Source organism: Astatotilapia calliptera, chromosome 5, assembly GCF_900246225.1.
Source record: "Astatotilapia calliptera chromosome 5, fAstCal1.2, whole genome shotgun sequence".
NCBI classification, from domain to species: Eukaryota; Metazoa; Chordata; class Actinopteri; order Cichliformes; family Cichlidae; genus Astatotilapia; species Astatotilapia calliptera.
The window spans coordinates 35,080,326-35,106,892 of NC_039306.1; the positions used below are offsets into that span (position 1 = coordinate 35,080,326).

Below are 26,567 nucleotides of genomic sequence, written 5' to 3' on the forward strand. Positions count from 1 at the left end.
AGCTTAACGTGTCCATTAGAAAGGAAGTACCTCTTCCCAACATGAAACTGCTCCCTGCCCAGTGTTTGCTCTTAAAATACAGTCAAAGCTGCCCAGTGTAGAGGCTTAATGTTTAGCAGAAACAGAAGAAGCACAAGATCCCATATGCCCATTTCCCTCGCTGGTAAAGTCCCGCTCAGTGCTTAATAAGAAGAGACGCGTGAAGCGCTCCAGTCGCCCCCGTACTCTTCATTCTGCGCCCGATAATAACCACTCCTTACTAATGGCTAGCTAACCCTGTCGGGCTAGCAGCTAGCAGCACGTTCCAGCATGGAAGTCCCAAAAGGCAAACGCCAGGCTAAAGTGCGGCAGCGGCCTCTGCAGCACTACCGAGTCTTTACATGTATGCTTGAAAGAATACTACCCCAACTACTAAGAAATGTGTATCCAAAATGTATAATTAACAAATTATACCCACCTACCTGCCATGTCGAAAGAATCCGCCACCCTCTGACTGCTTCTTCTTCGTGGTTCGTGAAGCTGCTACGTCTTCTTCGAGGGTTTAACAGTAGAATCCTTAATGTTACATTACTGCCATCTTTAGGAGTTACTTAACTCCTACAACGTCTCACCCTCCCAGATGCTCCGACACTTGCTTTAAGTCAAGGCTGACTGATCTTCTGCTTGCCACTAACAAATTTAATTTTGAGGGGTTTTTTTCTGATTTATAGTATAGTTTTTTAAAATGTTGTACATGTTTAGCCTCAACATTAAACTATTTATTGGTGTAGCGAAAAACAGTGAAACTTCTTGCTAGAAAACCAAGCTCACTTGCCATTGTAAAAGTACTCCCCACAGGCAGCAGCCTCTTCCAGTAAGTCAAAAACCAGCCCAGGAGCAATTTGGGGAACACAACACCCACCCCCAGTAAAAAACAAACAAACACTCAAACAAGACTCAGTCAGTTATCTTTATTTCTCCAAGTAACCCGTTGGAACAATGAAAAAATAGTGCTTGTTGAAAATCCTCCACAGCCCAACGTGTCATGTTCTTCGTATTACTACAGTACCATTAGTATATCACCCTCAGCTTGCATCTACACTGAATTTTGTCCGTATACAAGCGATGAGGTGGAAGATTTTTGTCAATAGCCACACACACACACACACACACACACACACACGCGCGCGCGAGTCAAAATTACACAAAATGAGTCCAAACAGAGGCCATGTGAGTCGAGGCAGAGTGCTAAATGCAGGAGTTGAGGCAGATTGATGTTTTACAAATGAATGAATGACACAACAATACACGGAGGATTTTTTTGGTAAACAGTATTAAGTACATAAAATTGATTGAAAAAGAAAACGCACTGTGGCCTGGTGAGTTTGCACTGCTGTAACAGCCACAGTTTAACACTAAGAGAACGCCTTACATTCTACAGCAACAAAGCAACTTATCAGGTTATAGCAATTCTATCGACTTGTGCATTTCAAAAAAGAACATCTGAATAAATAAGACACATTGCAGCATGTGCACAGTGTAAAACATATTTTGGTTTAAATAACCCCTCCCCACCAAGAACCCAGAGAGCTGAGTCACACATTTAAACAACATTACATTCATGTAATGAAATGTTTCTTCATCATGTCCCTAACAGCTATGAGTTAGATAATAAAGCAAGATCTAGTCTCAGACAAAGAACAGGTAACCAACAAAACGTTCAGAGTGAGCACAGTGGCACATTAACACAGAGTAGCAGTACTCAGAGTCAATTACAAGCTTCAAAGGAAACAGAATGAAAAAACACTTAGCTTCAAACACTACATGACTGGCAGATCTCAGCAGCGTCGGGTGCAAGAGGTGGCTTCTAATGCAGTAATGCCCACAAATAAAAGTGGAACCTCGTTTGGGAGTCTTCTTCTCGGCAGGCTGATTGGGGCAATGCCAATCAGGAGGCTTCATTCTCCTGAACAGCTTTGTCATGCAGCTCGTGAAGAATGAGAGTCAGGATTGCTTTCAGTGTTGCATACAGAGACTTGTTCTCCTCTGAGCCAGGGTCCATCTGCAAAGCAAACTGCACTGCATCATGCCCAGTAAACACTTAAGTAAACATGTTCAATACATGCTGTTTGTTAAAGCTCACCTTAGTAAACACTTTAATGGTTTGGTTAAGAAAACTGGTCTCCAATTCTTTAGGCACTGGCAGGAGATGAGCAGCACAGTCGAGGATGCACAGCAAAGTGAGCCGGTGACCCTATCAAAAGGAAGGAGACCATACTGTGTCACATTACAGGATCACATAGTGCTGGGTGAGACACTGGGTGTGTCAGGATAGCAGTTAAATTGTCGCTAATCTGCGAGGGATGAATCTGAATCTTAGCAAGATTGGTTAGCAAGCTACATCCAAAAACCAAGTGCAATGTACAGACACACATATCTGCTAATACCCAATTATTCCCTGCAATGACCTTACCAGTCCGTTTATTCCATTAGAGACTATAATATAGTGGAGCGGCCCTGTTCAGTAACTGAACTAGCTGAGATGAAGCATCCTATGAATGGTGAGTTATAAAAAACCCACCATCTTGTTACTAAGGTGGAAACTATCCATAGATGTCAACCCTGGTTTTTTAAAACGGCCTCTAAATTTGCTATTTAATGGCATTTTAACATCCTTTTTATTTGGCCTCTTTCTGGCTTTATTAGACAGATAAAGTGAAGACTGACAGGAAAGAGATAGTGGAAGACATGCGGCAAAGGGCCACGGGTCAGACTCAAACCCAGATCGGCCGCTCTCATCCATGCGGCATATGGTCACCTGCTCATCCAACTGAGCTAAACCGGCGCCAGTCTACATGTATTTTGTGGACTTCGAGGTGTTCAACTATGTCCCTCAGAGTATTCTGTGGAGTATTCTTCTTCAGGAGTATGGGGTGTCTGGCCCGTTGTCACAGGCCTTCGGTCGTTAAACAACCATGGCAAGATCTTGGTTCACACAGCCGGTGTTCTGGAAATCCATCAACCTGGCAAACCATCCTACCCGTTGTTTCAGCGCATGCGCACAACATGAAATTAAGTGGCGAACCGTCCTACCTTTGTGAATATCAGCTAGAAAAATACTCTGACGGGTAAAATTAAGTGCCAAACCATGCTACCTTTGTGAATGTCACCTACAAGCATACTTTAACGGGTAAAATGAAGTGGCAAACCATCCTGGCTGTATGAAAATGAGCTACAAGCATAATCTGATGAGCAAAGTTAAGTGGCAAACCGTCATACCTACTTAAACTGGTGCTGGAATTACTCTGTGACAGCACAAATGTGCATAAACTACTTACGGTAGGACATTTTGCCAAAGTAGGATGGTTTGTCAGAACACTGGTAATAAGTCGGACTGGCTGGGGGTTAGACTCTGCCAGGGCTGCCCTTTGTCACTGATTCCGTTACTAATTTTTATGGACAGAATTTCTATGCATAGCCTCGTGGCAGAATGTTTCCACTTAGGTGGTCTCAGAAATTTGTCTCTGCTTTTCGCAGACGATGTGGTTCTAGAAGGATGACCTCCTACTCACACTGGAGTGGTTCACAGCCGGGTGTGAAGTGGCAGGAATGAGAATCAGCACCTCCAAGCTTGAGGCAATGGTCCTCAGATGGAAAAGTGGGGAGTGCTCACTCTGGGTCAGGGACAAGTTAATGCCCCAAGTCGAGGAGTTTAAGTTTCCTCAGGGTCTTGTTCACGAGTGAGAGGGAAGGGAAGAGGAGATCGATAGAAGAACTGGTGCTGCGGCTGCAGTGGTGCGGACGCTGCACCGGTCTGTCGTGGTGAAAAGAGAGTCTAAAAGTGAAGCTCTCGATTTACTTGATGATCTGCGCCCCATCCTTCACCTATGGTCACGACTCGGGGAAGTGACCGAAAGTTCAAGACTCAGCAAACAGGGAGACACAACTTTGTTTGTGTTGTTGGTGCCTCGTGGAGCACGTCCAATGCAGTTATCTGAAAAATACTATGATCAGATTAGTTTGTGCTTCACTTTTGTGAGTGAAATTCCAGTAGCTTCAACCGTGTTTGTAGTTAAGTAGTTTTATGAATGCAAGTTAAGATGAACTAATTTGGCACTGTTTTTGTAGGTGTCGCCATTTGAGAGCAACAACTTAACGATTGCTTACATGTGATGGGTTTAGGGGACATCTGTAAATTGTAGCTATAATTGTAGCTATAACAAAATAACTTGAGTTACACTTGTTCCAAACAGCCTCACAATTTAAACAAGTTAGACAAACAATACATTTTCATTGTCCTCCTCACTTACTGACTTATTGACATACACCACCCAGTGGAAGTCAAATACTACTCCTGAGCCTTACTGCAGACTTTTTTGAATATCTAGTATTGATGTTAAGCAAAATTACATTATCAGCTTAATTAAAGGCATCATGGGACTAATTCTTCAAGCCCATTACTGAGTCAAAGGGTCTTGAACAGAAGGACAATAGTTCCATTAACAGACTGGGCCATTTTTTTTACAAACTTTTTTAAAACCAATTCAGAACTTTCTTTGTTGGGATTTCAAGACATTAAAAAAACTAATTAAGCCAATTTCATGCTCCATGTTTTCTTGTGTACATTTCACTACAGTAGCTTTGATTTTTCAAAGTTAAAAGAAATATTTTCTTTTAATATGCAGTGCAACCTTTCACGTCATTCAGCTGTTTAACAAAGTCTGCTATCCCTGTTTGGTTTAGACAGCAATGCTTGGAAGATATTTGACACAGTCTACCTTTTCCAGTGAATCGAGGGCGTTCTGTGGGTTTACATTCCTTTCAGTGAGGGCTTTTATATCCTCACTGCTGATGACTGGATCCTTAAGCTGCTCCACCCATGACCACATCAGACTAGATAGGACCAGAGGGTCTCTCTCCTTGCACAGCCTCTCCCATGTTCCCTCTCTGGAGTTCAGCTCCATCTGCACAACACAAAACAGACTGACAATGAAATGACTGAAATGAAGTGCCAGTAAGAACACAGTTCCAGGTTCAAGTTAAACTATGTACAACAGTTTTTTTTATAAAAAAAAATGAGAACTAGATTAACTCAACACGCATCTCCTATGGTAACGACAGTGTGATTCTAAATACACTGCAAGACAATCTATGATACATGAGACCCAGAGCTGTCTTTTTTTGGCAAATGTAAGCTAAAACTGGTAGGTCTGCTAACACACTAAAACTACACATGGAGCAAATACCACTGTGATCTTAATCTGATTATTTAACTGAGCTGCCCATTTTTAATTTAGTTTATTAGCTAGATTCTGGGAGCACAGCTAAGATATACCTAGCTAGCTACCTTTATCTTGCTTGCTAACATTATTACTGACAAAAATCACATGAATGGAAGTTCCTGTTTGCTAGCATGACAAAATTAGAGCAGCACAGTACAATGGTTAGCACTGGTGCCTCGAGGTCCTGGAATCTAGTCGGTCACATGTATGTATTATCACTGTTTTGGCTAATCCTAGCATGACCTCTGTTCAAACACAAAGCAACAAGCTGTGGATGTCATTAAAAACAATTATGGTTTGAGGTCACACAGTAGACCTAGCAGTCAACACAAAGATGGGTAAGCCCAAAGCTGTAAAGACAGAGCACTCTTTTCAAAACCCTATTGGTCAAAGGTACTCTCTTCCTCCCGCTGCTAAAAATAACAGGCTAATCCTGGAAGGTTGCTAATCGATCATCCTTCCCTTATGAAGAGTCATAGATAGCTTTTCTAGCAATTGCATGAAAAGTAAGAATTTAGCCGGAGAGCGTATCGACTATGAGACAGTCCAAAGTTGCACTTAAGGTGGTGCAATTTACAATTTGAGATTGTAATGTTTAGAAAATCTGGTTAAGCAGGTTGGAAATCTGGCTGGAAAGTAAGTGTAATAGTCCTTGCACAAGTTAGGTGGGGCTCACCTGCCACACTGACACCTTGGAGGTGAGATCCTTGTCTGTCAGTTCCAGGGCCAGAGCTTTTGCCACCACGAGGCACCTGCTCTCTGGTGAGAACTCAGACTGGAGGGTGATGAAAGGAACCTCTGAGAAGTCATCTGCACTTCCACCCATTGACACATTCTCCTTACCAGCTACCAGTTTGCTCTTGACTGCTAAGGCAGGCAGTGTGGCATTGCAGTGGGATCTTCTACTGTCCTCAGAGAAATCTAAAGGCAAACTCTGATGGCCTTCACGGAGCGGTCTTTTTAAAATGGGAGATCCAAGGTCTTCCTTTGTTTCTATACTGGAGTTCTGATTGTTCTTAAAAATGTTCTGAGTAGAGAGGTTGCAAAATCTGGAAGGGTTACAGGCAGTAAGGCTGCTGTGAGACAAGGAATGTTTGATCAGGCAGTTGATTGGTTGGTTGTTCTTCAGATTTCCTAAAGGATGCTGGCATTGCCCCAGCTTGTGAAGAACAGAATCGCTGTAGCTCCTGTTTTCGCACAGAGAAGATCGCTGGGGGCTCTCTCCATTCTGCTGCCTCCACAAGGGGTCAAGCTCATTGTCACTAATTAGAGGCTGATCGTTAGCAAGTCTAGGCTGTATCAGTGCTGGACTAAGAGGATGGGATGAACTACATAGAAGGGGAATCCCTTTCCCTTTCATTTCCTTCCCAAGCTGTTGAAGGGCCTGCTGGGACACCGTCTTCTCTACCTCAGCCGTGAGGTCGGGAATCTCCAACCATTCCTCCTCAATCACCACCTGTCTGTTGGCTGCGATGTCAATTAGCAGCCTGCACACCAGCTGGACAATCTTTGGCACGTTCTTCATCTGCCGAGCCTCGTAGCCATGTAGCAGGTGTCGTTGACGGGTGAGATACTGGGACAAAGTAACAGCACCTGCTTTGGGTTCAGCGCAGGAGAAGACACTTCGAAGAGGAACAAGGAACTGGGCAAACTCCCTGACACAGAGAAGCTGGCCTCTGGTTTGGATGGAGTTGGGTCTTTTGGCTCGCACAAACAGGATGGCTTGGTCAGCGTTCATACGAGTTGTAAAGACCAAATAACAAGCCAACAACACACCTGAATGATGCAAAATACAAATTAAAAAACTGATATATTTATAAAGTACAAATGCAGATTTGAGCGATTCCAGACTGCTCGTGTTGCAAACCTGTTCTTCCAAGGCCAGCATGGCAGTGGACAGCCATCTTCCCTTCTTGGACAGCAAATGACATGACTTTTACCATGTCAAGGATTGTAGTCAGAGATGCCACACCATAATCTTTCCATCCAAAATTGTAATAATATACTGAAAGATAAAAAGCCAGAGATTAGAATCAAAAGGAGTTTTTAATTGTTTGTGCAGTACATGGTCACAAACATCCATCCATCTTCTTCTGCTTATCCGGAGCCAGGTCACGGGGGCACCAGCCTAAGCAGAGAAGCCCAGACCTCCCTCTCCCCACTCACCTCCTCTAGCTTGTCCGGAGCAACACCAAGGTGTTCCCAGACCAGCCGAGAGATGCAAACATTGCACCCTAAATCAGTTAAGATAATCTAATAAACAAGAGCAGCAATGACAAGTTGGTGGTAGTTTTACTTGTTTTTTCTTTCCCTCCAAAACTAGCTTGCTAATTAAACAAGGTCTCAGTCCCACAGGCCTAGAGATTAGCCAGCAATCCCCTGGCAATTTCTGGTCTCCAGGAAGAAATAAGCTGTAGTGCCTCTTCACCTCACTGTGCAATACCTTTTGTGCAATACTTTTGTAAATAGTCAACGGTGCAATAGACTCAATACTTGAAATGTGCAATTCACTTGTATTTTTATTCCTATTTATTCTATTTATCCCCTTCGTATATTTTATTTATATTGTCTCTGTGTGTATGTGTGTATATATATATATATAAAATATTCTGTAACTCTGTAACTTCTGTCGGTGCTGTGCTTTTTTGGAAATCGAATTTCCCAGAGGAACCCACCCGAGGGATTAATAAAGTTCTATCTAATCTAATCTAATCTAAATGTGAATTCTCTGACTGGTTCTTAAGTGGTTGCTGGAGGTTTCCTGGACTTCCTAGTAGGTACTGCACCAAAAACCTTGTGATTGCTTTGGTTGCTAGCAGACTACTGTCGTCACCATGAGTCGCAACAAAGCCACTGACTTGTCTGCAAACGCAATTTTCTCTCCGAGCAGTAGTGAAACAGTATGACAAACAAAAAACAGAGAATGTTCACCTTCAAAGTAAAGTATTGCACCACTGCAACAAATACATTTTAAAAGGTGCATATTTTACTTTGAAGTTGAATGGTCGCCATTTCCAGTTTGTGCTACACTCACACTACCACTTGGTAGTTTGTGAGTGTTTGCAAGGTAGTAGGCATCTTCCATTCAAATTATCGGAAAACAAGATCCAGCACTGTAAACCTCTTCCAGCAACCTCCAGGCACCATTCACAGAATACACACCCTAGCAACTGTTGGTTATCAGAGGGGTCACAGCCTGGTCTTCAGGTTTGTGTGAATGGGACTTCAACAATCCATTTCCCAGCAACTGCCAGCAACTGTCAACTGCTCGAGAAACAGAAATTTTTCTCTTACAACTAGTGGTTCCCAAGTATTTACCAACTGGTCTCCAGTCTAGTGTGACTGGCGCAGTCAGCCAGGTTCAATAATAGAGTTGTAAAACATACAACTTGAAGTAACTTGGAATAAATCAATCTTGTGCATGAATAAGATTGTAAGTGTTATAAACAGCAATGTATTATAGAAATTATTTTTTAGATGAATAAATTATTTTGTTACTTGTGTTTAGGATGAATATAATTAGTTCTGAATAATTTCCTCAGTCATTGTTGCATTTTCTGCACCAAAGCAGAGCGTGATTTTCCCCTAACATTCCTCCAGAGCTACCTGGGTTGAAGCGTAAACTCTAAAAGCGGAATGCTGTAATAGTTTTGACACCTTTTTCAAGAAATGTCTTGAGTGGACATGTTTGACCATAAACATGTTTGGCACAAACTTCAATCACTTGAGCTGATTTTGCAACCACAAGACATGGGCATCTTGAAGGCATTGAACCAATTATGAACTGCTCTGTATATCAGCGTTTTAGACTGTGTCCCGAGAATTCAAGTGTTGCAATGGCCCAGTCAAAGTCCACACCAGAACCCAATTGAGACGCTGCAATAAGACATGAAGAAAGCCACATATAAAGCAATGCCTGCAAACCACAATGAACTGAAGCAATGTTGTAAAGAAAAGTGAGCTAAAAAAAAAAAAAAGACATGAAAGACTAATGAAGCCCTACACGAAACTATTACTGTTGGTAAAGGTGTTTCTAAGCTACTGATTCATGGTGTACTCAAGTTTGTCAACCACTGCTTCAGCTTTTGTGCTTGGGTTTTGTTAGATAAATATTGACAGCGTAATACAGGTTTGTAATACATTAAGCACATTTTATTACCCCAAGTTAAAACTGTGTTTGCTCGAAAATATACTTACTGCTACCATTTAAATTCAACTCCCAGAATAATGTGTTGTTAGAGGATCAATCCATTCTATGGAAAGGCTCTCCTTCCATTATTATTTGGTTAAATATAAACCACTGATTAAAGCTTGGTGGATTTTTAATAACTTGTTGAACTTGAACTAGTTGTTGCTGAAAAGCGATTCAAAACACATAAAGGAGCCTTAGTCTTACACTGAATGATGCATATTTTCTATACAAAATACAGGAACTATCAATCATTTTAGAAACACACCTCAAAGACTAGTTTACAGCCGCCACTTCCAACATCTCTGTAAAGATCTTTGACACAAAGGGAAAATGTTAACATGATACGTGATCAGGTGATTAACAGACTCACACGATTGTTGCTTTGGCACTTTTCATAAGATTTGCTTCTCAAGGAGTGAAAAACGTTGCACGACAAAGACCAATATTAAGATTAAAGCCAAGTGTTTAGACTTGAGACTTTTTACAGACTGTCAAATAAAACATTGGGGTACGCAAAATGCACGTTTTGATGAGGTGACATTGTCAGAATCCCAGGAGAGCCTATTAGGAAGAAGGAGGAATGAAATCAATCCCCTTGCAATTACTTGGTTACTAGGGACTGCATGTAGGCAAAACACAACACAGATGGTACTGAGGGAAATGTTAAATCTACCTTAGCCTGTCACCTGCTCCACTAACTGCATACCTTGTACCATAACTCAGGCTCAAGAAAACTAAATGTATACTTTTTCCATTATTACTATCTGGTCACATGATCTTCTATGTTAAGAATGGTCTCCCCTCTTAAGAATCTACAAATCTACCTAATCAGGGCCGAACCATTGATTCATTAAGAAAAACCCCACATCTGTCACTTTTCATTCTACATCCTCACAACGTTTTCAATAGCTGTTGGTGCCAAGTACATCTGCTGTTAGGGCCACTTCCAGAAGGATCCAATCAAAAAGCTACTGATACACACGTCAGTGGTGTATGAGAAACAGCTCTTTAAAAGACGGACAGTTTAAACAGAACCAGGAGTATATTAAGCTGTCAGTGACACAATAACAGTGTAATGTTGCAATAGTCTATCTGAACACTGCAGCTCAGGAGGCAGGACAGGTCACCTACTAATCAGAAGGTTGGTGGTTCAATTCCTTTCTGCTCCAGTCTGCATGCCAAATATCCTTGGGCTAGACACTAACGCCAAGCTGCTCTTCGATGCATCCGTTGGACTGTGAATGTTAGACTGAAAGCACTTATACAGAAAAAAGTGCAAATGGGCGATAAAAGCTCTAATTAAGAACCAGTCCATTTACCACGTCTTGAGCCACCCCTTGAAGGTGCAGCAACTTATTAAAATGAGAACAAACAGTATTAGTATCATATTGAAATACAGTATATATTTATTTATTAGGGCTGCAGCTAACAATAATTTTAGTTATCGAGTAATCTATCAATTAATCAGATAAGAAATACTTTTGTCTTATTAATAAAAAGGTCTTCCAGAATTAACTTCTCTTTGGCTTCCATTCTAGAAATTGTTTGACTGCGTACAACATCATAAAAAAAACAAACCGTCTCAGTAACCGCTCCGCCTCTTCACTCTTGTGTAAACTGTGCCAGCGTCATCGTCACTGCTGCCTTTGTGTCTTTGTTTCAAACTGGGCCCTGAGTGGGCTTAACGTGGGGGGGGGGATATGGCCTAAAATCCATATCGCAGTATAATCTGAAACATGTGCGGTAACAATATATATCTCGATATATTCTTTTCTTGTGTATACCATATTTTCCGCACTATAAGGCGCAGTTAAAATCCTTTAATTTTCTCAAAAATCGACAGTGCGCCTTATTTATGAATTCTGGTTGTGCTTACTGACCTTCAAACTCATTTTATGTGGTACACGACGCTCAAAATACGATTTTGGTAAGCTACAAAGCCACACCGCTTGATGGATTGTCGGAGCATTATGGCTACCATAGTCAGGAGCCTTGCGGAGGAATCTGGGTCCAAAACTCCGTACGCTTCAGGTCCCAAAGTCAAACGAACACTGTGGCATCACTGAGATTTAAAAACTGTCTAAATTCACTAGCTACACAGCTATGTTAGCATAATATAACCACAGTGAAGCTGGAGGATGAACACTAACTTTTTTCCACTCGATGAAAGTTAACGTGAGGGTTCCCGATGGGACAAATGCAATTGCATGGCAGGATGCTGTAAATGGATCAAACTTCAGTCAGGAGAACAACTGAGAAATCCAGTTAGTCATTAATATACTGCAACAACGTGGGAATAGAGAAGCTGCGAGAGAAGAGGAAGTGCAGTTTTTGGCTTTTCTCATATTCCAAAACGTGTTTCGTCTCATCGCTATTACTGTCGCACGGCATAATTTGCAGATGATATTGTTTGCAGCTGCTGCTGCGATGCTTTTGACCGAAAAAGGCGAAGCTTGATGTCACCATCAACATGCGCTATCGTGATAGTGTCAAAATCTCTACCATTGGCCAAATTCATATCGTTTCTACCGTATACCGTTTATACCGCCCACCCCTAACTTCATGTCAGACTTCTTGCCCACACGCTGCTCCTAAATACGTTTGTATTGCAGGTCTGTTTTTAGCTAATAAAACACTGGCGTTTACACCGTCTAACACATCAACACGCTACAGAGCCGTGCACTAAACAACACATGAAAGCACAGACCTTGTGTCGAGGTTTTTTTATAATGGAATCATTCAAATTACTCGAAGAATCGTTGCAGCCCAAAGGCAAAAACAAAGTCTGAACAATTCTGAGCTTGAAAGGCCTTTAACACATCGGGCCAATCCACCACTGATAGTAATCCGCTGTGTGTTTTTCTATCCAGTTACGCTTTTACTGCATTGGCAGGTCTTTGGAATCACTGTCATGTTGAAAAATAAAGCTGTTGCCAATCAGACACTTTTGCATGGTGGATCAAAATATGACTGTAGTCTTCTACATTCATTTTGATCCCCAACACCACAGGCTAAATTGCAGCCCCAAAACCATGACTGAGCCTCCACCGTGCTTTAGATGGCTGTAGATAATCATTGTTATACCTTCGTCCTGACCACCTCTGTCTGGTGACAATCATTTCAAACAAAGATTTCCATTTTTGGCATGTTTTAACCTCAACTTGTGCCATTCCATAAAATGACTTCTTGAAAAAAAAAAAAAAAAAACATGGCTACCATTCCACTGAGGTCAGTTCTTTTGGGTCTTTTGCGAACAGACCAATCTCTCAGGTTTCTAGATTTTTTCCTATTGTTTAAAGGCATGACTCTCCCACACTGTTCATCTGCTGTATACATATTTCTTTTAGGCCTGACATGTTCTCTTTTGTCCTCCACTTATCCAGTTTCTTAAATAAAATGTAAGGACACACTGCACACTATGCTGAGATATGCCAAGTTTTCAGCCAGTCACTCTTTGGGAAGCAATTTGTTGGTTGTAAAATCCTATCTGATGACGTCAAACATAATACCTTTGAAATTTTTCAGACTAGTAACAATGTACCTAAACATTAAAGTTTAAAAAAGATTATTTCTTTGCCAAGTTGTCTTATATGTGTAGACACAACACACATCCCTTGAGTTTGGGGGCTTTTTATGCTTGAAAAATTGATTCAACTCAATTCAATTTTATTTATATAATGTAGCACCAAATCACAACAACAGTTGCCTTAAGGTGCTTTATATTGTAAGGTAAAGCCCGTACAATACTACAAAGTTAACGTTCATAAGTCAGTGTTGAGTGGCTTAACAAATAAATGATGAAGTACAAGTAGAGCAGGGCGATATGGCCAAAAATATTTATCACGATATATATTTGAAAATTTGTGATAACGATATAACTGACGATATAATTGATGCGAGACAAAATACAACTCCACAACATTACTAGCGCAAAAAGACAACCTTCCATTTATTTTCACTTAAACAAGAAGCTGGTTTTTATGTACATTAAAGCTTTATAAAAATGTAACAGTGCAAATGCAAATTCCTTGCTAAAAGTTTAACCAAAAGGCATTTCCAGTAGAAATGGGCTGACATATCCTGAGCATAACCATGTATAATATCCACTGAAGTTAAAAAGAGGTGCTTTGCAACATTAAACTGCAGTGTGCAGTATGTATTTTTTGGACCATAAGGTGCACGGGATTATAAGGCACATTAAGCGAAACAAAGCAGTCAGATAAATCAAACTTTATTAAACTCATTCTTCTTGCTTCCTCCACTTCTGTACCATTGATTCATTAATGTTGAATTCTCTGGCAGCTGCTCTATTCCCATGTTGTTGCAGTATATTAATGACTAACCTCGTATTGTGGATGGATTATCTCAGTTGTTCTCCTGACTGAAGTTTGGTCCGTTTACAGCATCCTGCCATGCGATTGCATTTGTCTCTAACTATCAGGAACCTTCACGTTAACTTTTATAAGTGGAAAAGTGTTAGTGTTCGTCCTCCAGCTTCACTGTTTATGTTATGCTAACATAGCTGTGTCGCTAGCGATCACGTAGCACATCATTATATACCAACTAGCCCAACTTCAGTAACCCTACAAACGTCACTGCTGTTTAGTTTTCTGTCTTCATTTATGTTGGAAGTGATAGCAGAGCTGTACGTTTGAATTTTTTCAGAAATCTCTCAGTCAGAACATGCAATATCATGCTTAGGTAACTAGCGAAACTAGCGAGCTAACTTCCGCTAGCTTCCTGCTAACTTCTAACTCCGTTAAATGTAATAAATTCTGTTTTCATGGATGCCTGGAAGTTAAACTTCATAGTTACACCTGGTAAAGCAGCAATGCTGATCGTTTTATTAAAGATGAAAGAATTTAGACAGTTTTTAACTCTAAGTGATGCTGCAGTGTTTGTTTGACCTGACGCATACGGAGTTTAGGACCCAGATTACTCCCAGATTTAAGAGCATCTTAGTCCGACAAATATGACAATAACGACGGCCGCTTGCATGTTCTGCAAAAAAATGTGCTTTGTTGTGTATCTGACGGACAAACACCAAACCAGTTCCACATCACTGAAGTTGCACCATTTTTACAAACCAATTCTGGTTCATCTGTTTCACTCAACAATCGGCCATGTGCGTATGAAAACAAAGGCACTGCGCATGCGCGTTTTACTCATATTCTATCGCGATATTTCATTTTCCTATCGTTGCCTAACATTATACCGGTATTACCGTGAACGGTATAATATGGCCCAGCCCTAGGTACAAGCACTGGACGGAAATTGAAAAGTCTTTAAAAGACCTTCAGTAGGTCTGGTCGACTACTGAATTGAATTGAACTGAACTGAAAGCCTTCATTGTCATTATACACAGTATAACAAGATTACAACAGCTCTATAAAGGTGCACATGTGCTTAGCACATTAAAAAAAAAAAACTATACAATAATTGCTCAAGACTGCTTAAAAAACTTGACAAAGAATGTCTGGTTACGTGGAAGCAGAGCACAGAGGAATGAGGGGTGGCATAAGAATTTTTCACAGTGTTGTATGATAACAGTGAATAACTGTAATTGTTCTTTTTTTGTGCTTTTGTACAGTTTTTTTGCACATGTTTTAACTGAACTATACATTATCTGCTGAAGGAATGGAATTTATATTTGCAACTTGTTTAGCCAAACCTTGCTAACCTCATGAATGAAGCCCAGCTGCAAAGTTAAGTGTGGTGGACATTAAGAGTTTTAGAAATGAGGCCGTCAAACAAGCTATTCCACCATGATTATAAAAGGGTATTACCTAGTCACACAACTACTCGTGCACACCGTTTTTGGCCATGTTTGGGGCAGTTCAGTGTATAAGCAATAAGTAGATATGAGAACTTACTGCCTGCCTCCATGAAAGTTTCAGGTCGGTAAGTGAAGCCGCTCTCTTGCTCCAGTGGGTTTCCACAGCTGGCATGTTCTCCAGGTCGCTGCAGGTTAATAACGGTTTTCAAACCACACCTGAGCACAGCAGTCCACAAAACAAGTCAACACAGACACACAGAGCTGTTCTATGTCTCACAGTTCTTCTGTTTATAACGATGTTCATTTTAAATGAGATGTGAAAGAAATAGAATGGACCTTTGAAATTGTTCAATTATGTTATATTTCTCTATGATCTCAGTGGAAGGCCTTGCCATAGCTAGCAAGTTGTCAGTAATCCTGTAATAAGAGAAGATGAAAGGTTGAACAAGTAAAAACAGCAAGATGGTCAATATCAATACTAAAAACTATTCAGTATCTAATACTGAACGTTTGGTGCAGTCCCTCACTTTATTCTATGCCTGACACAAGTTGTTTTAGCTTCTTCTCCCTTTAACTCTACTTCCTTTTGATTGGTTGCCCTGCTAAGAGTCAGAGCTGTGTGGCTGAGATGACAACCCTCACAGGGTTTACTTAAACATACACTGCCCTCATTATTTGAAATTGTGGCCATGTTAATGGCCATTTAATATGGCTATTAAATGCGGCTATTTAACATTCCACTAGAGGAACAGTACATCTGTACATCTGCCCACTTTAAACTACATGGACACTCTAAGATATCGACATACCAGGATGAGTAGAGTCCCTTGATGGCTTGCTCCTCATCACTCCAGCGAGAGGGGTTCTCATATTTGCAGGCTTTCCCTCCACAGGCCATGGAGCACTGCATGTGACCGGGGATGACATGCCTCAGGGTCTCACCCATCTTGGTGTACTTTGCAGTAGGGACCCTTGTATTGGCTAATGGTACAAAAAGAAACATAAGGAAATTCTTCATTTGCAGAAGAAGATATCATAGAAATTGCAACATTTCTCATTTTCTTCAGTGTGGTTACATCTGCTGGTCTTGCACTGGGTGACGGACTGAGGCTGGTTCATGCTGACAGCCACCATGACCGTGTGGGAGGAGGAGGAGGAGAGGAACTCCAGGGCAGATCTGCACTGCCGCTGCAGAACCCTCAGCAGGATGTCCGAGGCAGAGCGCCTGCAGTCATGCCACTTCACTCTGGCCAACATCTCACCGGCGAAGGAGCGGCGTGCTTGATGCTGCTGCATCCTATAGTGCTGCTGCCTGCACACCACAGCCAGCGCCTCTGTGCTAACAAAGGCTCCTGGCTCAGCACTTCTGTGCCCATGATGAATCATGGCTCAACAATCGCCCATTGCTGATCAGTTCATCAGTAGCATTTGAAGTGTCACCATGACAACCATCTCCAAAGTCGTCAGTGGGAGGTGGGACAGGGGCTTATGTTGTTCTCACACAGTGCGCACACACACCATGTCACAGATCTGAGGCAGGCAGGCTGCTTGTAAAATGTCACACTTGTTTGGTTTTTAAAGCTGTACATCTACAGTAGCCACGAACACACGGCACTGGTCAGCAGGTACAATGGCACACCTTTTTCTGCTTTTGATTGGATCATTATTAACCAAGTGCACTGGATCCAAATATATTCAGCAGAAAACTGTACTGGAGAGCCAGGTGAGTTCCTATTCATATTAACGTAATGTAATCGTCAATTATACACAGGATAGCTTAAATGAAATCCTTGTTATTGGCCCGAATCATATTTCCCACATTATATTAATCTAAAGCAATGCAAGAGACATATACATGCATGTCTCTTGTATATATATATAACACACATGTAACACACATACAAGAGCAATTATGTCTTTGCATCAACAAATCAAACACAAACTCAACTGCTGTAACAACGTGAATGCACTGGTTAAAATGAAGACAACAAGCTGTGGTTGAAGGCTGCGCTACAGTTCATCAGCTAGTCTACCACTAAACTGCATCCAAAAGGTGAAGTGATACTGTGGGCTCTGTGAGTGTATGGGAGCAGCAGGACGGCTGGCTGACAAAAAAGTGAGAGCTGCTTTCACTAGCTGCAAGGGACAGAGCCTCAACAACACCGGCTGAAAATCTGCCACCTTCATACTTCCTACTGTAATATTTCACAGATCAGTCTGTCTTACAGTCTTTCAGTCAGTGCAACCAGGCAGACATCTGACAGTACTAAAACTATCACAGAAAGCCAAAAACATTCAGACAAACATTCATATTAATCAATATATAAATTGCATTTATATTTCTTGGTACTATCATATGGATACTGGAGAATTAGACTTTAACTTGAGTGATTGAGTTAGTGATTCACTATTAGGAACCTCTGTTTTTTCAGCCTGCGCATCACTTTTTAGATATTTATTAAACGGTTGTCACAGCAGTGGAATCGCTTTGGAAAGCTGTCTGTCTTGTGCCTTCTCACTCGGACCCTATATAACTTTCTTCTTTCTTGGCTCAGTGAAAACGTACCTCTCCAGGTAACACGTGTTATAAATCTGATGATGATTTGGGGTCTGCACATCTGCAGCCCTGATATAACTAACACTGCCTCCTTACTCACTGAGTTTAGAAATCACACACCACAAACTTACATGACATGGACAAGAGTTTGGCCCACAGTCCCAGTACCACAGGTGTGTGAAATCAAACACCTAGGCATGCAGTCTGTCTTTACAAACATCTGTGGAAGAATAGTGAGCTCTTTAGAATAAACCAAATTCAAGCACAGTAGCATAAAAAGGATGTCACAGTTGGAACAAGTCAGTCTGTGAAATGTCTTCTCTTCTAGGGGTTCCAAGTGGTTTTATTGCAGGATTTAATTGTTTACGACCCACAGCTGCTCAACTTTGCAGGGAAAAATCCCGTAAAGTTTAAAGAGTAGTCTCACCAAGTGCTGAGGTGCATAGTGCATGAAAGTTGCCAACACTCAGTAAATGCAAAGTTCCAAACCTCCTCTGGCATTAACATCAGCATGTTGGGAGCTTCATGGCGTGGGTTTCCACGGCAGAGCAGCTCCTGTAGATGTAACCTGTTGCTTGTCCAGTACTTTACTTCACATAGTGTATATTGGAAAAAAGATTGCTGGTACACACTGTGAAAATCCCCAGGCTTGTAAACTCACAATTTGACACACAATGAGACAGGAACGTAACTTCACTTCCCAATATATTTGCCTCTACATACTCCCAACCCATTATCAACAGTGACAGTATTAAAAAGATGGAACCAGCCACCATTACATCAGCCTCTGATTTTGGACTCCAACATAGGTTTTCGACCACCATATTTGTTTTTTGAAACTCAAAGTGACCTTTGAATCGACAATTATGAATTGAGTGGCTCTCTAATCATTCAACAAGTTTTGGAATAGTCAGACAACACACTCTCATTTCATCCACCTGTTACATACAGTACACCACACACATTTTCATTCATCTGTTTTGCGTATAAGAGCTGAGAATAAAATAAGGATTATCTTGATGCTCCGTAAACCTACATTAAAGAAAACCCAACCAGACGTGAAATTCACTCCTAACTCAGTCCTGTGCCATCTCCTTGCCAAATAAAAAGCAGGTGTTGTTCCTGTGTTGTTTGTGTGGTGCAGAGCTCTCCTACCTGCCTCCATCTCTGTGCTGGTCTCTCCACTGCGGGCTCCACCGATGGAGTTAGGCAGGTCACTCAGTATGCTGACACCTGCTGCCATGGCACGGGCTGAAAGGTGGGAATAAACATTGTGTCAAACGCAGGTGGGAGGAGAAAAAAAACATAGCAGGAGCTTTTCTCGTGCCGATAACACAAACAGTGACAAGGTGTGCACACGGATGAGATATAAGAGCGTTGCCTGGCAGGAGAGCCCAGGGGAGAGAGGGAAATGTGCAAACTGAGCCACCGTGTCAGCAGATTGTGTGTTGGTCTGACCACTGCACCTCTGGGAGCAGGTGCATACAGCCTGGGGACAACAGCAGCAGCTGCTGCATTACAAAGTATGAGAATCACAAAGACTACAAGATGAGCACGCAGTAAAATCGCTGCATGATAATTTGTTCCAAATCCACTTCAATAAGTTCCGATTTCTCCTGTTTTACAAGACTGATGACACATTTATCAATTATTCAGGTGACCACATCCTCTTTCAGAGCACCAATACCTTACTTGAACATGTAGCCTGATATAACAGTTGTGCCACACCAATCTTCCAGAGTGTCGATTTAACTTTGGGGACCAACCATCTCTCACGTTACACCCAGAGCTCTAATAGGCCTTCAACATCGTGTGCTAACTACTGCTGGAGGAGTGAAACTCTGCACCTTTCAGGCTGTCTGCCTCAGTGAGACCCATCAAAAATTGAGCAGGGTCACTGTATCGCACATGCTGACTTTTTGATGGGCAAATGATTCCCTGACCTTTGACTTTTCCTTCCTCCCTGAAGTTAATGCAGAGAGCTTAATCAAAGAGCAACGAGGCTGCAGGCCAGATTTACTAATGGCCTTAATGGCCTGCTTTTTTGCCACACAAACACACACACCTATCTATCTATCTATCTATCTATCTATCTATCTAAAAGAAGAGTGAATAGCTCAACAAGTGTGTACTAATGATGGCTGCACGATAACAACCAAGTCTGTGCTAAGCTGTAAAACACAAGCTCAGCTTTGAACACATAATAAAAAATAGCAAGCAATCTCGTGAACATAATGTGCACCAACAAAATGTTCAAATCATTCTAACCTGTCTGTTTTTTCAGAATGCTGAAAATTTTGCTCTTATTTTTCCAGCAAAATAAATCACAAGGTACTGAGGAGTGATCTAACCAGTCTTACAGTTCTATCAGTCACTGAGCGCAAGACTCATGCATCCACCAATTCTTTGTGAACACGTCGACTCATGTCTAGTACCAAATACACATGCACCCTACAGGCAGACTGAAAGTGTAAAAACTCTGGTGCATCCAGCAGTCTGTGTTTGTGAGGCCTAAAAATAAGTATTTGACTAGTACTGCAAACAGGAAGAGTAAACATTCAGGCAGCCGCTTCTGTCATTTAAGAGATTTCAATCCCTTCAGGGTTTTTTTTTTTTTTTTTTAAAACACATTTGAAAGCATTCCACGTTTAGGACACTATTGTTGAGGCTCCTAACGTCTCTGAATAATTGACAGTGTAAAGTTATAGCCTGTCTTTTCAGTATGACACAGGCTGAAGTGCTTCCACCTTCAGCCTGTGTTTTGGATAGGTAGCCTATCCAATCAGTTCAAGACTCTGCTGGGCTGGAGCCTGACACCGCTTGGCTTTGTTTATAGGAAGCTCTCGATAACAAGCTGGTGAGTGAGAAGCTGTTCTTCATGACCAACGTGACGCATGTGTATCAAATATTAACAGTTATGTGAAACTGATCTAACGAAGCCACTGTGAATAAATCTCTTCACTCAACAGAGTATTAGACACAAATCAGCCAAAACGCCTCACGCATTTGTGCCGTATCCATAAGCTCCTCTGGGAAGCTGGTGTGTTGGTGGACATGACCCAGTGTGTGAAAGCTGAGCGTTACCAGCTAATGAGTGTGGGATGTGACAGTCGCTTCCACTGAGTGCTAATAAAGAAATATGGCCCATTAAATGGTTTTCCTCACACCATGTTTCAGTTACGGTAATGTGACTAATCTGGAAACAAGTCAGCCAGCAGAGTAAACAGCCTCCATAAGAATATAGCACAACTCTGTGTCTCCGTTCATATATTCGTCTTTTCTAGTGCGCTGGCTAACAACTGGTGATTAACAAATTCGGTTGCATAGCCTGGCCCCCTCTCTCTCGTCGCTGTGCTGAGATCCTAGTTTAAATGTGAAGTTTGAGTGTGCTCTCCATGCATGTTGGGTTGTCTCCTGCTTCCTCTCACAGTCCAAGGACAAGCATGCTACACTATATTGTGAAATGTATTCACTCAACCTAAATCACCTAAATTTAGGTGTTCCAATCACTTCCATGTCCACAGGCGCATAAAACCAAGCATCTATGCATGCAGGCTGCTTCTACAAACATCTGTGAAAGAATATGTCACGCTCATGAGCTCAGTGAACTTCAGCACGGTACTGTGACAGGATGAACCAGCTTTGAAATTTCCTCACTACTAAATAGTCTACAGTCAGCTGTTATTGGCATTATGGAAGTGACTGGGAATGACAACAACTCAGCCACAAAGTAGTAGGCCATGTAAAATCACAGCGTGGGGTTAGCAGATGCTGAGTCACATAGTGTGCACAGGTCCACAGCCTTCTGCTGAGTCAATACACCTAAGACCTCCAAACTTTATGTGGCCTTCAGATTAGCTCGAGAACAGTGCTTAGAGCGCTTCATGGAATAGGCTTCCATGGCTGAGCAGCTGCATCCATGCTTTACATCACCAACCAATGCAAAGCATCAGATGCTGTGGTGTACACCAAGCCACCACTGGACTCTAGAAGAGTGGAGATGCTTTCTCTGGAGTAACAAATTCAATGGATGAATCTGGATTTGATGGTTGCCAGGAGAACAGTACTTGTCTGACAGCATTGTGCCAAGTGTTAAGTTAGGAAGGGGGATTACGGTGTGGGGTTGTTTTTCAGAAGTTGAGCTCAGCTTCGTTCTAGTGAAAATAATCTATTAATGCTATAGCAAGAAATTTTGGATGATATTTGTGAGAACAGTTTGGGAATGGCTCCTTCTTGTTCCAACATTACTGTGCACCAGTGAACAAAACAAGGGCCATAAAGACATGATAAGTTAGTTTGGTGTGGAACAACTGAACTGGCCTGCACAGAGCCCTACTTCAACCCGACAGGACACCTTTGGCATGAACTACAGAGGTGACTTTCTCATCCAAAATCACTGTCAGACCTCACAAATGTGCTTCGGGAAGAATGGTTACAAATTCCCACACGTAAACACAGCTTCAACTCTTCTGGTAAGGATTGCCTTACCAGCTGTTATAGCTGCAATGGGCGGACCAACATCATATTAAACCCTATGGATTAAGAGTGGGATGGCAGTCAAGCTCATATCTGTGTGAAGGCAGACAAGCGAATACTTTTGGCATTATAATGTAGGCTAACTGGTGATTTGAAACTGTCTGTAGGTGTGAGTGTGAATGGCTGCCCATCTGTTAGCCACGCGACTGACTGGCAAGGGTGTAACCTGCATTTTACCCTGTCAGCTGTGATAGGATGGACCATATCATGCATGAAATTACAGCTCAATACCACGCTGCTGAAATACAATGTGCTTGTTATAAAGTTGTTCACAGGAATGAACCATTATGTGGCACAGATTTAGAAAAAGATCTTCAATAAAGTATATGAGCAGAGCAAATCGATGGTTTGCTATTATCCAGTTTGCAATTTTTGTAGCCTCAACTTAAGTGCTGCTGTACTATCTGTTTTAAGGATTATTATGAATCATTATTATTATCATTTATTAATTTCAGTCACAGACGTTACTTTAGAGCACAGGCCAACTCTAGAGTAGGCAGACATTGTTCCAGATCTGGACCAGATGTCATTCTTTAGCGACCCAGACCTATCGCTAGATTTTGAATGACCATTTATATTTTAACATGTGAAACTTTTCCTTTTCCTCCTGCTGAGATGGTTTATATGTAAAATGTAGGTAAGGAAAAAGAAGAAACCGGGAAACCTTTTCAAAAGCTCTATTTTTTTTATTATTATTTATGAATGCAAACACTCCTAAAGTAACAGTTAACTTAAAACAACTTAAGTGCTTTCTATGTAAAATTCACATACATTCATACTCCGATAGATGCATCACAGAGCAACTTGGGGTTAGTATCTTGCCCAAGGATATTTGGCATGCAGACTGGGGGAGCCAAGGACTGAACCACCACCTACTCCACCTCCTGAGCTACAGCCACCCAATTATTAGAGTTCCTCCAGTTCATTTAAAAAAAATAATAATTATAAGCATTGTTGAAATACTGTTAAATTGTACTTTCTGTTATTTGACAGCCATTATTTACAGACGATGATATTTCAGACCTTTATTTGTTTGTTTAATGAAATCATCTCTCATCTCTCTCCAACAGGAAGAGAACATACGAGTAAACAGAGTGCACAACTAACCTCAGGATGACAAACATCTCAATTCACTTTGTATACATTCCTTTAAGAAAATACAACCTGATAAGTGAGATTTTTCTTTAAATAGGCTGCATGAAAAACACACTAAGAACATAGCATGACACTTAAGTACCTAAGTTAAGCTTTTCGTAATCCACCTTCAGGACATGAGTTTCAACAGAGCAGATCTATGTCAACAACATCCACTGTCACATTATTAGGTAGACTAGTTATAATCTTTTCCTTCACCTCATAAAATTTTCGATCAAAGTAAAGAAAAGTGATTAGGGAAAAACAAGAGACCAATGTTTTTGGACTGTCTGATCACAAACCTGGATGATGTGCCAAAGAGCACAATGCTCAATTTACTGTCAGGCTAAGAGCTGGTGTTCATCCTTTTTCACCTGTCACTCATTAACACAACACAGGGAAAAGTCTGACAGGAGAATTATGAATGACCCCTAACCACCGACAACCCTTATGAGTGAGAGTCATAAATAACACAATTAGAGGTATGGAATGATCTTTCTTGAGGGCAAGTCTGTGAAGTCTTGCCCTCAAGTCTTAAATGTTCTGAGCAACAATTAGTACGGCGATGTACTAGCATTTCCACTGCTGATTATTCTGCTTGTTTTTTTTTGTTTGTTTTTTAAATCAACAAATGTCACATAATGGGAAAACAATGATCATCAGATCCCAAATACACCACCTTTGAAGGTGCTGCTTGGTCAGATTAAACACTGAGCCTCATAACATTCAAGTATTTGATGTGCACAATAGGAAGTGACTATTTCTTGCTTAAAAAATAGGATCAGGCAAAGCAATTCAGCAGTATCAATATCATTAACTCCCACATTTGCCTCAGTAAGGTGCACATAATATCTGTCTTCAAATTCTATTGTTTGGAAGAATAAGTGGGCAATGTCACATAATCTGTAGAGTAATGTTTCTTCAGGAAGCTTTGGCTGTCATAGCATCAAACTGCATTTTGAGTAAGCTTTCAAATCGGTCAAATTTTTACAATATTAAATATATTATAATAATAACAACATACATTTCACTCTTTTAACACTGAAGAAATACCGGCTATTAGATGAGCCTGGCATTAAAATGAAGAAAGATTTACCGGAGTGAGCACATTTAAACAGAGAACTACATTCTGTAATAATAATAACCGTCTGAGCAAACATAGCAGCACACTGACAAGTTTCTTTTTTTCCACACCAACGTGAACATGCTGCCTTCCTAAGCTTTCAAGAGAATCTTTACGCTGACCTGCTGAGCTCATCATCTACCTCCTGCCCCCATTGCTGTTAGCACCCTGATATAAAACGCAGATTTGTCCCCGTACAAACAGCATGCTGTCAGCGGTTGCTGAGGTTATAGCTCTGATTTCCTCGGTCCCGCTATCAGCGTTAACAATTAACGCTTGGCTCTTAATGGTTACATTAATATTATAGTTATGAACGACGCGATTGGCTTAAACATCACAAGCACTATCTTACATGTATCAGAATTTGTGTGAGACACACTGTTGTTTTGGCCAGGACGGACTCCGGAGAGTTGGGTAACGCTGGCCCGGTGGTGCTGATGCTGCAAGATGAGGACTTACCGCTAGCTGATTAGCTTACTCTGCTGTATTAGCTGAAGCCAGCACAGTGACTAGAAAAGGCCCAGCTTACCGTTGTTTGCCTGTCGTCCGAGTACGTAGCTGTCTTTACAATCTTTGACATAGTCGATTCATCTCTTCCAGCTAACAGTCTTATCGCTGGCACGTCGCAAAGCGGCATCTTCTTCTTCGAGCCACATCATTTGGTCAGCTAAGTGCAGCTAGCTTACTAGCTAACTTAGCAACCTGACACGTTGGTCATGGGGAACGGTCCAATTGCGTCACGTGACCACGAGCACCCCTCAATTTGCATTTTGTAGTCTGGTAGTTTGTTTATCCAGAAGCTACAGAGCCACTGTCCCCAAAGTAAAAACAAAGGCATTTGGGCTCTATTGCGATAGAATTTAAAAAACAAAACAAAACAATGGAACTGTACAACCGATGTAAAGCTGTAAAGAATTTCACCTGTGATGTAATTTCACAATTATTCATCTAAATTTAAGATATCATTTTCAGTATATAAAGCAAGGGCGTAGATTTGGCATGGACGGAAGGGACATGTCCCCACCAATAATTTGATCGATAAAAAGAAAAAGAAAAAAACGATCTGTCAGCGTCTCATTCACCCAGCGGTGCAGAAAGCGTTAAATTACTGGAGTTCTACCTCATGTGACAAATATGGGCAATGTGATTGGCTGTGCCTCTCAGGGAGCTCTGTTTAGTTTTAGCAGCGGCAAGCCTGCGCTGTAGTGATGGGATTTCCGGCTCTTTTTAGAGATCCGGCTCTTTCGGTTCGGCTCACTAAAAAGAGCCGGCTCTTTCGGCTCCGAACCGGTTCTTCAGGTTGTTTTGTTGCTTTAATTAATTTATTATTAACAATAATATAAAATTATGCACAAAAGGAATTACTAACGTAAAAACAAGTGGTTTTATTTATATATGTTTATATATAAATATATGCGGTGGCCCCTAGAGACAAAACACGTACAAACTCCAAAACACATTTCTAGCATGAACTGAACTTCCAAAGCAGAGCTACTAGATCACTTAAATTACACAATTGAAAGCATGTGTGTATTGTTTGTGTATTTATACACAGGCACTCATATATATATTCAAATAATTTTTAAAAAAGTTCATTTACCTGTTATTACCACACACCAAATCCGGTCATTGGTACTTGCTGGCTTGTGTAGCCACAAGATAACAAAGGCTCAACACTGCGCCCAGCATCCTGGAGCACTTCTGTTGTTCTTTTGTACGTGTTTTGAGTTTTTATGTGCTTCTGAGTTTTTATATGCTTGAGTTTTTACGTGCTTCGGAGTTTGTACGTGTTTTTACGTGTTTTGGAGTTTTTACGTGTTTTGGAGTTTGTACGTGTTTTTACGTGTTTTGGAGTTTGTACATGCTTCAGAGTTCGTACGTGATTTGAAGTTTGTATGTGCTTTGTCTCTAGGGGCCACCGTAAATATACTTTTATTTATTCACTCCACATAAAATGTAATAAATAAATCATCTAATACAAAAATCAA

The 26,567-nt window shown here is 41.2% G+C and overlaps 1 protein-coding gene across 2 annotated transcripts; it reads right to left on the reverse strand.

Annotated features, from left to right (window-relative positions):
- Window positions 1-930: 930 nt before the first annotated feature.
- On the reverse strand, window positions 931-25,589 carry ptpdc1a (protein tyrosine phosphatase domain containing 1a). Of its 2 annotated transcripts, XM_026169068.1 has the most exons (10): window positions 25,109-25,589; window positions 18,942-19,037; window positions 16,039-16,210; window positions 15,566-15,646; window positions 15,327-15,445; window positions 7,129-7,266; window positions 5,938-7,037; window positions 4,758-4,943; window positions 2,123-2,233; window positions 931-2,041 (listed from the first exon to the last, which is right to left on the reverse strand). In XM_026169068.1, the coding sequence occupies exons 2-10, from the start codon at window positions 19,027-19,029 to the stop codon at window positions 1,928-1,930; spliced, it is 2,109 nt and encodes a 702-aa protein (XP_026024853.1). In that variant the 5' UTR covers window positions 19,030-19,037; window positions 25,109-25,589; the 3' UTR covers window positions 931-1,927. The 2 variants fall into 2 exon arrangements, with proteins under 2 accessions (XP_026024853.1, XP_026024854.1); XM_026169069.1 differs by lacking the exon at window positions 25,109-25,589 and having other exon boundaries at window positions 936-2,041; window positions 18,946-18,995.
- Window positions 25,590-26,567: the final 978 nt, after the last annotated feature.

What these genes read in the sequence shown, in the direction of transcription:
- ptpdc1a (XM_026169068.1), bottom strand. Translation starts at nt 19,029, where the DNA reads ATGGCAGCAGGTGTCAGCATACTGAGTGACCTGCCTAACTCCATCGGT. An exon ending in CAGCACAGAGATGGAGGCAG is followed by an intron (nt 16,211 to 18,941) that starts GTAGGAGAGCTC and finishes TTGTACCATTAG; the next exon opens with CCAATACAAGGGTCCCTACT. An exon ending in AAGGGACTCTACTCATCCTG is followed by an intron (nt 15,647 to 16,038) that starts GTATGTCGATAT and finishes CTCTTATTACAG; the next exon opens with GATTACTGACAACTTGCTAG.